Source organism: Neovison vison, chromosome 2 (genome assembly GCF_020171115.1).
Source record: "Neovison vison isolate M4711 chromosome 2, ASM_NN_V1, whole genome shotgun sequence".
NCBI classification, from domain to species: Eukaryota; Metazoa; Chordata; class Mammalia; order Carnivora; family Mustelidae; genus Neogale; species Neogale vison.
In genome coordinates, this window is record NC_058092.1 from 226,648,823 (window position 1) to 226,661,922 (window position 13,100).

Here is a 13,100-nt window from a genome sequence, read left to right on the forward strand (position 1 = left end):
CAACACTGTGCTAAGGGATTTGGGACATATTAATGGAAAGACACATGTGGCCTTGCCTCCGTGGAACTTACTCTCTGCACAGAAAAAAACAAAGAGGATAATCACAGACTGAAGTTAGTGCCGAGAGGGAAACAAACATGAAAATAGGTCTGGGGACACCTGGGTGGCTCAGTTGGTTAAGCAGCTGCCTTCGGCTTAGGTCATGATCCCGGCATCCTGGGATCTAGTCCCACATCGAGCTCCTTGCTCGGCAGGGAGCCTGCTTCTCCCTCTGACTCTGCCTGCCACTCTGTCTGCCTGTGCTCTCTCTCTCTCTGACAAATAAATTTAAAAAAAAAAATCTTAAAAAAAAAAAAGAAAATGGGTCTGAAATCAACTGGGAAAGAGCTGCCTGGGAGGAGATAGTCGAAAACTTCCTGGAGGAGGTGACATTTGAGTTGGATCTTAAGGATGAACAGGAGTTGGTCATGTGAATAACAGAAGGCAGAGGCAGCTTATGCAAAAATGTTCTGGACCCAGAAAGCACTTGGCCTCTTCTAGAAACAGAAACACTGGTATGGCTACAGTTTGGTGAGTGAGGGGAGTGGCTGAAGCAGAGAGAGAAAATGAGAGGCAGACAGAAGAGTAAAAAGAGAGAGAGAGAAGACAGAGACGGAGGCTGAGGCTATGTGGGCCTCAGAGTGCCCACACCCAATTCCCCTAAGACTCAGGCCAGGGCTCCGAGCCCTCAGGTCACCTCAGGCCCTCAGGGCTCCTTCTGCTGCCTGCACTCCTGTTCTACCTGCCAGAGGGGCCTCAGACCGGAATCACCTCACCCAGCCTCTGCGAATCCTCCAGGCCCAGGAAGCTCTCACCCTCCCTCATACCTGAAGCAAGGTAGCTTGTCCAGCTCTGGAAAGTTCTAACAGGCCTTTCATTATACGGAGTCCCATTCTGATTCCCCTGTCCTTCAGGTATTGAAACAAGGGGTCAGCCTGCTACCCCCCCCCCACCATCCCCGCCCTCATCTCTCCATCCAGACTGTGCATCTTCACGTCCATGACGAGGCGCTGTGGCCGCTCTGGGATCAAGTCGCCCCCAGGCAGGTCTGGCTCTGAAACATGACCTCTGGGCCCTTCTTCCTACGTACATTAGGCACAGGAGTGATATCTGAGAGGCATCCCAAGAAAAGGTTCCGTAAGCGTTCTGAGAGGGCTGGCCACGCCTGGAGCTCCCCATGGGGCCTGTCCTCCGTCCACTGGACCACCCTGATGTCCCTCCCTACGTGGTACCATCCATCCAGGCCAGAACGCAGCGGGCCTATTCCCTCCCAATCCGACATTTGCCTTCTGGAATAAAAGCAGAGTCTGGTGGGAGAGGGAGCAGGCTCGTGGCGACAGTGATGGGAAAAGCGGCTCTTGGCCTTAGGTCTTGCGCTGTGACGTAAGCGCGCTGTGCATTCGGCCCCAGCCTTAGTAAGAGAACATGACGTCCACACCGTCAGGAAAACGGATGCATCTAGAAGGGAGCAGCTTCCGCTTCTGTGTACAAGGGGGAGGCTGGTGGCAGACCATCTCTCCCATGGCCAGTAGCATGGAAGCTGAGGTCACAGCTGAACCCGCTGCAGGCACGATGCAGGTGCAGAGACAGCCAGAACTGGAGGGCAGCAGCGTAGGCCATATGCTTTTGAACCTGAGTACTTGGATTCCTACCCTATTTCTTTTTTTTATTATGTTCAGTTAGCCAACATTATCCGATTTTTTTTTTTTTTAGCAGCTTCAGGTCCTTTCAGACTTTGGAAATGGCTGTGAGCCCGGCAACCAATGAACTTGAACTCAGCCAGCCTGTGGGGCTGTGGGCTCCAGGAAAACCTACTGCTCGCTGGAGTCATGTTTTTTACATGGAGGCTTTCCTTCTCTTCTGGGTGACAGAAGCCTTTCTATTTAGAAAGGCCAACTTTAAGACCGCCTCAAATCCTCCACAGTTTTTTGGACTTAAAATATTTCTTCTTGATGCTGGAAGTTATAAAATGCTTCCAACCACCCACTCGGCTGTTTTACTGTGACTGAGTTTATTATCTTAATGGGAAAGCAATCCTTGGGCTGTTTTAAAGTAATTCCCAAATTGGTCAACGAGGGAGAAAAACTCAAGTCTCCAGAAGGAAACAGAACCGAGATCTTATTTCAGCCACTCCAGTGATGAGAGGGACGTTTCCCGTGTCTCCTCCCTTCCATCAACCACACTGTTGAATGCGGACGATGAGATCTACAGTTTGCCAGAATCACCTGGATTGTTAACTTTAAACTGTATTCTGGGGTCTGGCCGGATAAAATAATTATTGAGGCTCTTCCTTCCTCCATGCCCCATCCAGATTTTTTTTTTTTTTTAAACAATTAACAAATGGAGAAACCTTACCTGCCATTTTTGTCTGGGGATCAGGAATTGGCACCCCCATTATTGGCGGCTTGTGATTCTCTCCGGCTCTCTAGAAGGTTCTAAGATCTAATTTTTTCTAATAGAGGCTTTGTCAGTAGGGAATGAACTCTGATGACAAAGCCAGCTTGCTTAAAACAATGGAGTTCCAGGGACAATAGGAGAGGAGGTGAGGCTTAGTGCCGTCTGCGGGGATCTTAGCTGAGCTGCTCCCCATGCAGTCAAGTTCAGGGACAGGCTGCTCTTCTATTCATTGCTTCCATGGCTCTGGCACAGGAAATCCAGGGCGGGCCACAGCGCCCTCTATCTATACATAATGACTCTGTTTAAGGTCTCCCTGTGCTCCGCTCTCCTCACCGTATGCCAGGCTGCCGACAGAAACAAGAGAAGGGGAGACTCGAGATCATTGCTTAAATATTTCAGGCTCACTTTCCCTATGTCCCTCCCTGCTCCAAATACCTCTGCCTCAAAAATGTGGGTCATTCAAGATCATGTGCAGAATATGAAGAGGGTGTGAGACCATCTCACTGCTCTCTGAGCAGGAGCTGAATGAAAGCCACAGCCTGGATTCGGTGGCCTGGGTCAGACACCTGGCAAACCCTCCCGGATGGCACACAGCAGCCAATCAGGTGCCCCTGCCTGCTGACCCGACCTCCACAACGACCCTCAACTCCAGCTCCCTCGTCCTCTGCAGTGACCCTGAGGGCCAGGCCCTCATGGCCACCCACCTGGGCTGCTAGTCAGCCCCTTATGGTCTCCATGTCCACTGCCCCCACCCCACCCCCGACTTGCCCCGCCACACGCTCCTACTGGGTTTCTCCAAGTAGGAACAAACCAGATCACACTGGCCCTCTCCCTGAGAGCTTGGGTGGTTCTCCCTAAGCCACAGAATAAGGTCTGAACTCCTTGCCCCAGCGTAAGAGCTCCATCCCCTGGAGAATCCACCAGAGCCTTCCTGCCCCTCTTGGACCCTCAAAGGTTCTGCCTCAGCCCAGATACACGTGGGCTGACCCTAAGTGGGTGACCCTAAGTCACCCACGCATTTGCTCCATTCCGCTGGGTTGCTCGATGCCCAGTGTATCCGCAGCAGCACTGGGAAGGAGACCTCAGATGCATCTCCATGCTCTGCCCCCACCAAACCAGGGTCACAGCACATCCCCACAACACAGACAGATGGCCTCATGTGCCCGACGGAAAATGCACCCGGCAGGGATGAGAAGTGCTAAGACGAGGGATGTGGCACCACGTGATCCACAAGTCGTGGGTCCATACAGTCAGTGAGTGTGAAGTCTTGATGGGATAGAAATTTACAACAAAGGAAACTAACAAATGCCTCGTGGTGGGCAGACATTCCCTCCGTCGCCCCCCAGTGAGCCCCCTGGAGCGGCAGTTGCACCTGCCGGCAGCCCCCCGCCCCGGGGTGCACGTTGCCAGGTCTGTTAACCCTGGGCAAAGGATCTGAATAGACATTTCTCCAAAGAAGATACAGAAATGGCCAATAGGCCAGCATCTGCAGGCATCAGTGGAAAGCAAATCAAAATGCAATGACGTATCACCTCACACCCATGAGGGTGACTAATCAAAAGGACAGAAAATATCCTACGATCCAGAAACTGCATTACTAGTTATTGACCCAAAGATACGAAAATACTAATTCTAAGGGGCACACGCACCCCAATGTTTACTGCATTAGTATTAGCACTAGTATTAACCTAAACTAGCCAAAGTAAGGAATAGCCCAACTGATGAATGGATAAAGCAGATGCATTAGCTAACCCGATGAGGCGGACACTTACTATTATTCACAAGTCATATTAGAGACACAGAAACTGGAATTTAGAGAAATCACCTAACTTTCATGACCTAACGTTGTCATGGTTGTAGACGCAATGGTACAGTCTACCAGTGGTAGAGACCAATGGCAGAGACAGATTCAGAAGCCAATAATCTGACCTCAGACTCTAAGGAAGGTCCCATGATGTTGGCTGAACCAATCACCGAAAGAACACAGGAGCGGATGAATGTGTGCTCAACTGCCCACACAAGGAAGAAGCGAGCTTCTCCTAATCAGCAGGTTGGTTCTTATCTTACAAATGCTCTAAATCTTGTGGTCCTCATCTCTCCTTGGGATACTCTATCTTAAGGCAAAAAATGGGGGGTCCATCTTCCACCAGCGAGGCTCATCCTACAGTACCTCTCTCTCTCCATGGTCTCCACGGTCCAGGCTTCAGTCACCTGCCCAATCCCTGCAGGCAGAGCCCACGCTGGGACACTTCCAGCCACCTGCCCCCCAATCCACATGGAACCTGATGCGCCCACACGGCCACTGTGATGCTGCCATGTCCAATCGTCTGCTTCAAAGCCGCGGTGCCACGTCCCGCTGGTATAGATGCCGCCCGTGCTGGTGCTACCAACACTGCCAGCGCCGGGCTCACCGCTCTGCTGCCGCCGCTGCTGGGTCACTGGAGCTACTGGGGGATGGGGCAGTCATGGGGGACAGACTGTGAGACATCAGGAAGCCTTCGGAGTCACCCTCTCCTCCAAATGAAGCTTTGCCAGGGACTGTGTCTTGAGACCTCCTAGGAGAGGGCTTCTTCCCTCATGCAGACAGAGTTCTAGAAAGCCCAACCGACCTTCCCCAGACACGGCTAAATACCGGGCATGGGGAGCAGTACAGCCCCGGTTGGGACCCGCCTCCCCACAGCTGTCCACGCACTTCTGTCCCCTCACTGTGGAGGCCGACAGACACAGAGATAGTCCCAATTTTAAAAACACCACAAGACCTCACAGCACGCATCCACGGATTCACCTTCTGACTTGGCCCTATTTTCCCTTCAGTCCTGTTTCTCAAATACACCACCCCACATGTCATCATATGTGCATCTCCAGGTCCCTCTCCCAATAAGGCAGTAAAACAAGAGGAGGTACCAAGAAGAGCGACAATGGGAACGTATACACACACATTTTGAAAACGGGAAGCCCACTTCCGGCGTTGGTAGGTTTCATTGGGGATTTTTTTCTGAAGACTTCAAACAAGCAGAAATTCTTGGCCAAATGACTTGGGAGTTTGAGGTTAAAGCAGGGTTCTCTCAGGAAGCTTTCTGAACACCAACTACAGAACCACAGACTGTTCTCTCCCTGCTTTTTGTAGACAGATGTTAAGAACATTGCTGGGCACGGCTGATCCCTGGCAAGTTCGGCATTCAGGGGCCTCTACCCTTCCAGACCCTCCGGTCTTCAGCCTAGAACTCCTCCCTTAAAGAGCCCCCAGACTCTCACGCAGCCTCCCAGTCGGTGGTACCAAAGTCACGTTAAGGTTTTAAGGCTGTCTCTCCACGCTTCCCAGTCAGAAGAGTCACAAAACCCGAAAGGCAGGGCCATCTGCATATCTTACAGGACCCAGGACACAACGAACATGCAAGAGCCCTCATTCAAGTTATTACGAGTTTCTCGATGGCAACATCAGAGCATTAAAACAAGCACAGGACCTGGGCAACTACAGGGGTCCCACGTCCAAGCCGGCCTGCCCGCCCAAAGGAATGTAATGATACACCAAGGACACTCAGAGGCATAGTTCAGAAAAATTACTTTTACTTATAACCACAGAGCCCTATTTTAAAATAGAAAAACACTAAAAGTTGGCATATACTCAAAAAAATTTTTTTTGAACTTCAGACATGCTATTCTTGCCGAAGTGCTGGTTAAGTCAACTTGCCATCAGGACTCCGTTGGTGAAAATGCACGAGAGACTATCTTAACTTTCACCCCGCTTTCCTCCAAGGCTCTATACCCTGAAAGCATTTTGCACATCAAGAGAGAGGCCTGGAGTGAGTAACAAGACCTTCAATGGCATAGCAAAGTTGGAAGGGGTCAGATCCCCATCGACCGACCAGGTTCTCAAAGGCTGGACAGGATCTGGCAAGGCCAAGAGGAAGGGTTCCAGGAAGGGAGCGAAGGAGCAGAGAGAGAAGCAAAGGGTATGCCTGGTCAGTGGCAGGAAGGGAGTCAACAGGACAGCAGGGCGGGCTCACCAAGGGCCACTGAGCTACTTTAGAAAATCAGTAAGAACCTGACAGCTTGTTGAGTTCTGGAATCTGATTTTAAAACTGGGATTTCATGCTCATGTAGGATAAAAATAAGTGTGACAAATGGGCCCCTGTCTATAAATGCCACACGAACTGTCTCCCCCTGCAAGCAAGCGACATATGAGCACAGGATCCAGGAGGGAATTTCTTGCCCTTGAACTGGCTATGACTGAATCCTCACCCAATGTTCCAGATCAGATGGGTGCCTCTTAGCTCTAAGAGAACTTTTCAGTTTTGTGCTAAGGCTACTCTCTACGCTGGGTCTTAGCCTTGCCCTTTGCATAATGCATAGGACCTTACAGGACGGAACGAGACCCAGGCTCACCATGACTAACAAGCTCAGGCTCAAGAAGACCGAATGATGAAGAAAACTTGGACAAAGTAGGACTTAGCTCTATACCTGAGACAATGCATAGCCACCCCCCACCCCCACCGCCCAACCTCCCCCCCCAAAAAAACACCAAAAAACAAAACAAAACAAAAAAACCCTCAAAAATGCCCTTCTACCCAGACATCCGCTTCCTCTGATAACCAGTAGGCTTAACCATAATAGGACACTCAGAGCAGAACTTGGAGAGCTTCAAGGTCTGGTTTTAGGAGCCTCCGGGCCAAGGTACATGCTGTCTCACCCATGCTACAAGGCAACGAGGTTAACAGAGACTACAGACTCACCAACCAAAGTCAAACAGACAAGAATGCATGTGTATTCCTCCCAACTGAGACTGATTCTCTCGCTCCCTGCCTTGTAATCTCTTTATATACATATATGTCTGTTTGTTTATGTATATATATACCGACATATACATATATGTATCTTGTGTACATAGCGATATATGTATGTATAGTGTGCATATATATGTGTGTGTGTATATATATATATGTATATATAAAACACACAGAGGATAAGAGAGGCAGGAGAGAGAATATATACATACACACGCATATGCATAAATATGTAGTAAATTCAATTCTATTCAATTTTGTTAAATTCGACCCACAATTAGAGTCTCTGCCATGTGCTGACCCTACACTCGGCACTAGACACAGACTTAGTGAAGACTGTCACCAACACCCACGAGCTCAACAGCTAGAGGCGAGACACACTAAAACCCAAACACCGGCACGGCAGCCACTTATAATGGGAGTCCGCGTGACTTGGTGGTTCTAGATCAAAGGTGGTTATTACATGTGCTTGAATCACGCTGGCTGGGCTCAGGTCCCACTCCACCATGTTCAACCTGTGTGACCGTCAACACACAACTTGAGCCACAGGCTCTCATTAGTGATACGAGCATCTACGACAGTGCCTTCTTCACAGGGCAGTGAGGAATGAACGGTATAACTAGCAAAAGCACAGACACGGGCACACAGAAGGCATTCAGTAAAAGGGAGCTTTTATTATCACAACTAGAATTCTTCTTCGAAAGACTGTGAGGTTCTGCAGAGGGGCGCATAGGAAAGAAAGGGGTGTCAGGAGAAGCTTTAGGGAGGAGGTGGTATAAGAAATAGGTGTTTGTTGGGAGAACAATAGGGAGAGAAGGCATTCCAAGGATTAAAAAAAGAGTTTGTTCAAAGGCCCTGAGGCATGAAACATCCTGGCAGGTCCTGAGAACTGCCAGCAGATCAGCACAGCACAGTAAGGGTTCAAGGTCAAAGAGAAGCCAGAATCAGATCTGAAAGGGCCATCGGAAAGCCTCAAACAATGGAATGTCGAAATCAGATTTGCTTTCAGAAAGGTTTAGGTAATATCCAACTGAACATGATTTTGCCATTGTGAGGACCAGTTTTCATGAGCACCACCAGGATATATTAACGCCACCAAACAGAAGACTCCCTGTCACGTGTATGTTCTTTCCTCTGTTCACAAGTCCTCAAAAGTTTTTTGTTGCTTTGCTTCGTTATACTAAATGACTGGCTTATTTCCCATGCTGGTGTCATGGCTGCAAGAACATTTTTCTTTACCACTAATATCTTACAGAATGATTTGTAAATATTCACCTTCTTAACCACTATGAGGGGCTTCAGTGGCCACTTCTTAGCGTTTATTAAGAGCCAGACACTCACACGTTTGCCCTCGAAGTCTGCAAACAGCCATTATGGGTGGCGGGTCACATCTGGCAGATAGAGGCAGATAAGGGAGGCAGAGCCACAGTGGGGGTCCAAACTGGAACTGGAAGCAAAATCATATCCCAGGACAAAACCAGGAAGGTGACTGAAGGAGAAGAAAATGGACATGTGCCAAGCACCAAAGGAATGGACGAGAATGCAAAGTGGACCCCTGGAGGGCATTCAGTGACCAAGGAGGTCCCTGGAAAATTGGAAACAGTCAACTGAACTGTCTGGAGGTATCTAGATTCATTTGCTCACATAGCATTCATGAGGTCAGCCTATGAGGCGATTCTATGAATTCCCTCTCTTAGCGTCTGTCTGTCCTGGGTCTGAAGAAAATAAGGTGATGTGGTCTCCAGCCACGGAGGACTCAGTGCCACAGAGAGAGGACTGACTGCGAGTGGGCCCTGATAAGGACCAGGCAGTCCCTTGGCGAGCCTACAGAGGCCGCCTCCTTTCATCTTCACTCCACGCCATTGAGAAAATCAACAGATGGAAACAGTCTCCTGTCTGACCCCAACTTTCATTGTTCCATATCTGAGATAACAGAGGCAGCAAGCGGGACAGAGAGCTGGAAACTCCTGGTTTCAGACGCCTATGACTGTAGTCTCCCTCCTCCTCCCCAGAACTGACCTCTTTGGGTCTGGTCTTCAGATTTTCATAAAATGAACGTGGCTTTTTTTTTTTTTCCTCATGCATTTTCCCCCCTTTGATTTAACAAGCATGACCCGTAGACGCTCATGCCTGAATCCTGCCGTTCCCTGTCAGACAGACCACGGACATGTGCGCCGTGTGTGTGTGTTTGCGTGTTTTCCAGTATGGATGTGTCCAACTCAGGTCGAACAGGGAGTGCTGTCACCCCCCACAGGACCCGCCGGTGTGCCCAAGCCAAATTCTGCACTCAGAGGTCCTCTCAGTGCCGCGGGAGTGCCTCTTTGCTCTGGCTGCTGCAGCCTGGGGCTCCCAAGTAGTTATTGCTTAAGTTGTTAAAAAAAAAAAAAAGTGGGGGAAAAAACAAAAAACTGAAATAAAATAATCCTATCAACCTCTCATGTGGCACTCCAACTTCGCATGTATTTTATGATGAACTGAGAAACTCAAAGAGCATTTCAGGAACAAGTAAAGCAGGTGTGGAATATACCAGGTCTCTCTCAATTGCTCTTTGTTTTCCAGGCAAAAATTTCTCCCTTGAAAAATCAAATCAGCAGTAACTTATTTGTTGAACACCTACTATGTGACAGGCACACAGCATCCAGCTGCACATTACATGATTTCTTTTTCATTACCGTCTTCCCTGGAAAACATTCAAAGCATCGAGCTGGATGTTTTAGCTGTTTTCTCTTCTAGCAGTTTTCCTATTATGAATGTCTTCAGAAGCTTAACACTCTGAGGGCTATGCAGAGTTTTCTGGGTCTTTTTTGGTCTGTTTTGTTTTCTTCCTACCATTTTTTTTTTTTAAACCTAAAACTTTCCTTTACTCTTCCTACTTTCTGATTTTAGGGAGGAGAAAAAAAAAAATCTAGCATCTGGGGTCTGAGACCACTTGAAATGTCTGGGCCAGGGAATGCTAATGACCTCCCAGAGATAACCCAAATTGCTGATTTAGCAAAGCCCATTCTTGACCTTGACACAAGACAAGACAGGCAGAGGGAGAGGACTTGCCAGGCAGCAGTGAAAGAAGACGGATCATGGAAGCGTTCAGATCTCCCCAGGCCCCCTCCCCCATTCAGCAAACACCTGGCTGAGTTGGAAAACATGACCGGTCCAACCTTCCTATTGGCACCAATTGAAGCTGTCAGCTCTCGGCTTGTCACCAGTTGCACTGGGAGGCCCCGGGCAGCCACAAGAGCCCTAATTAGGCAGAAATGACACTTCTACAACTGACCTGCCAGGACCTTTGGCAAACCATTTAACATCATTAGTTAACATTTTTAAAAAGTGTGAATGTAAATGAACAGCCAGTGGCTTTCAATGGAGTTTGTCGGTGGCATCCCCCCCTCCGCCCCCCCCCCCGCCCCCCAGCTCACTCTTTCTCTTTTTACATGAATAGTCCACTTGTTTCCTCCAGAATTGGAGGGAGGCACTGGGCAAGAAGGAAGAAGAGGACCAGTCCTCTCTGGGGAGAGACATGTTAAAGCATAAACAAGCTTGGAGGAGCCCGAGATCATCTCTTCCTGCCTCAGGACAGGCCTGAACTCTAACACGCAAGCCCCCAGAGCCTTTGGAGCCCGGGCAGGGAGGGGACAGGAGTGTGCCCAGCCAGGTCCCGCTCCGCAGCTGTGCTGGGGAGTGTAAATGTCCGCTGTTGCCCATTTTCCAAGCTCTGAGTAGGTGGGAAACAATTTCAATTCCCGACTCAAGGGTGCTTCTGAAATACTCTTGCTCTCACGCCTCTTACCACTCGTCAGCGCTCTGAACGACCAGATGTGCTGCAGTGGTTTGGCAAATATCTTGCATGTGCTTTAGACTAACTGTACCAGCTAGAAATGGGCCTCATCCCTCTCCAAAGGAATGAAATCTGCTTTGAAAACTTCCGACGCCAGTTTGGTACTTGCACAAATCCATTCCTTTCCTACCTGAAGCTGGTATTTCCCACCTGGAATCACACTTCACTTTGCTCTTCGCTGCACACCCACAGAGTCCGTACACGCCAACACTCTCCATCTGTAGGAAGGGGGAGAAGAGTTTCACTGTGAAAATGTCCCTTTGTCTGCTTCTGTGCCACTCTCAAAGTGTGTGTTCGCGCTGGGAGACAGGTGGAAGAGGCCGCACAGGGTAGAAGGGAAGCAGAAAGGTAACGGTGGGCAGCAGAGGGGTCAGCTTCCTCAGGGCCTTTGCACTTATCACCCACTGGTTTGTGCCCTTGGGCAAGGTGCTTTGTGCTGAGTCTCAGATGTTTTCATCTGTAAGACCAAGATAATGCCTTACTACCTCCAGTGGGAAAAAGAATAGATGGAACATACCATGTGAGCCGGAAGGCCCCATGTAAAGGCAAGGATTTCCAGACCTTTGAGAGCTGCCAAAACTGAGACGTGATGCCAGGTTCTCAGCTTAGTGAGACTCTGTCCTCTTGCTTCTCAAGAGAGACTAGACAAAGCCACTACACCACCAGCACATGCCATATCGCTCCCTGCCCCCCCTGCTCTACCTCCACTCCAGCTTATTCTCCAAAGGGCTGTAAGTACCACAAAGACAAATGCTTGGGTGCAAGACCAATTCCTAAAACCCATGGTCCTATCAGCTCTTTGGCCTCTCTGCTGGATCCTAAGCAGTAGGGGAGGGGAGGCACATCTATCTATCTCTGGATTTCCAGAAGTCCCTACGACAGTGGTGGGGACACAGTAGATGCCCAGCAAAGGTTTACTGCGTCGAAATGCTGTGCATTTTCCAGACATGTGCTGATAGCAGCTGGAATGTGTGCTTTACTAAGGCAGCCCAGATCCCAAATTGGGAGAGCCCGACTTGCCCCCGAATTAAGAAAGAGTCAAATCAAGCCTGCAATGCAGCATGTGGCAGCGAATGCCTGCGAGGTAGCAGTAAGAGAGAGAGAACTGAAAGAAAACAATCTTAGTTTGGAGCAGAAAGAGGGAGAAAATACTGGAAAACGTCCTTAATAACAGTAAATGGGAAAGGGAGAGAAGAGCTCCTCGTGATGGAGTATTTAGTGCTTTTAAGCTAAATACCTCAGCATATTAAGCAAATAGAGAAAAGCCAGCTAGAAGATGTCAGCAAATTGAACCAAACGGTGCTCAGAAAGCTCAGAAAGCCGATAGGAGGTGTCTGGGTTTGACCCCTTTTCCCATCACATGCCTGGTCTGCGCCCGCGTGTTTAGTGTTGCTTCTCCTCTCCAGCTGCGGGGCTTATTGAAAAGCTCTTGCTCCCTGCCTGGTTTTGGCACATTTTCTGCAGGTGCCTCCTACTGTGGCCACAATGGGCTGCTCGGGAGGTTTAGACCTGTCAACAGCTCCGGGGGAGGGGGCGGCGGCGGCGGAGGGAGCGCAGCCGCCGTCTTAAAGGGCCAGTGACACCGTGCGCCGCAGAGCCCGCCGCACTGGCACCTGCTAATGAGATGAATCCCTTCTCCCGCTCGCTCTTTCTCTCTTTCACGATTTAACTTGATCGTTTTGGCCCCTCTCTGGACAGGGAATTGCTCTGTTGATAATATAAAGTAATTGCCTGTAAAGCATTTCTCCGCAACAACTACTCCCTTCCCTGGCTGAAAATGTCACAGCAATTGAAAGCTCTTAGCCCAGTTCAAGAACGAGGTTGCTCAGGAGAATGGTCTTTGCATAGGTCCCCAAGCACTCGCGGGTTCCCAGAGTTGCAAGTTCTTGGTGTGTCTACTTGATTTTTAAGACAGGGACTGCTCCCTTCTGTAGCTCAGGAGGATGTTGCGTGCGATTGTGGACAACTAACCGGACTAAAAACTCCCCGCAGCCCCAGAATGAGAAGGAGTTGGTTCAGGGAAAGACATTATTTTCTTCACTACCGTG

General features: G+C 49.4%; 1 protein-coding gene across 1 annotated transcript in view; it reads right to left on the reverse strand.

Annotated features, from left to right (window-relative positions):
• HSPA12A (heat shock protein family A (Hsp70) member 12A) overlaps nt 1–13,100 on the reverse strand; it is a 149,924-nt gene that overhangs the window by 123,250 nt on the left and 13,574 nt on the right. The window contains exon 2 of the mRNA XM_044240601.1: nt 11,183–11,270. Coding sequence (XP_044096536.1) covers nt 11,183–11,270 — 88 coding nt within the window. The remainder of the gene's footprint in view (nt 1–11,182; nt 11,271–13,100) is intronic.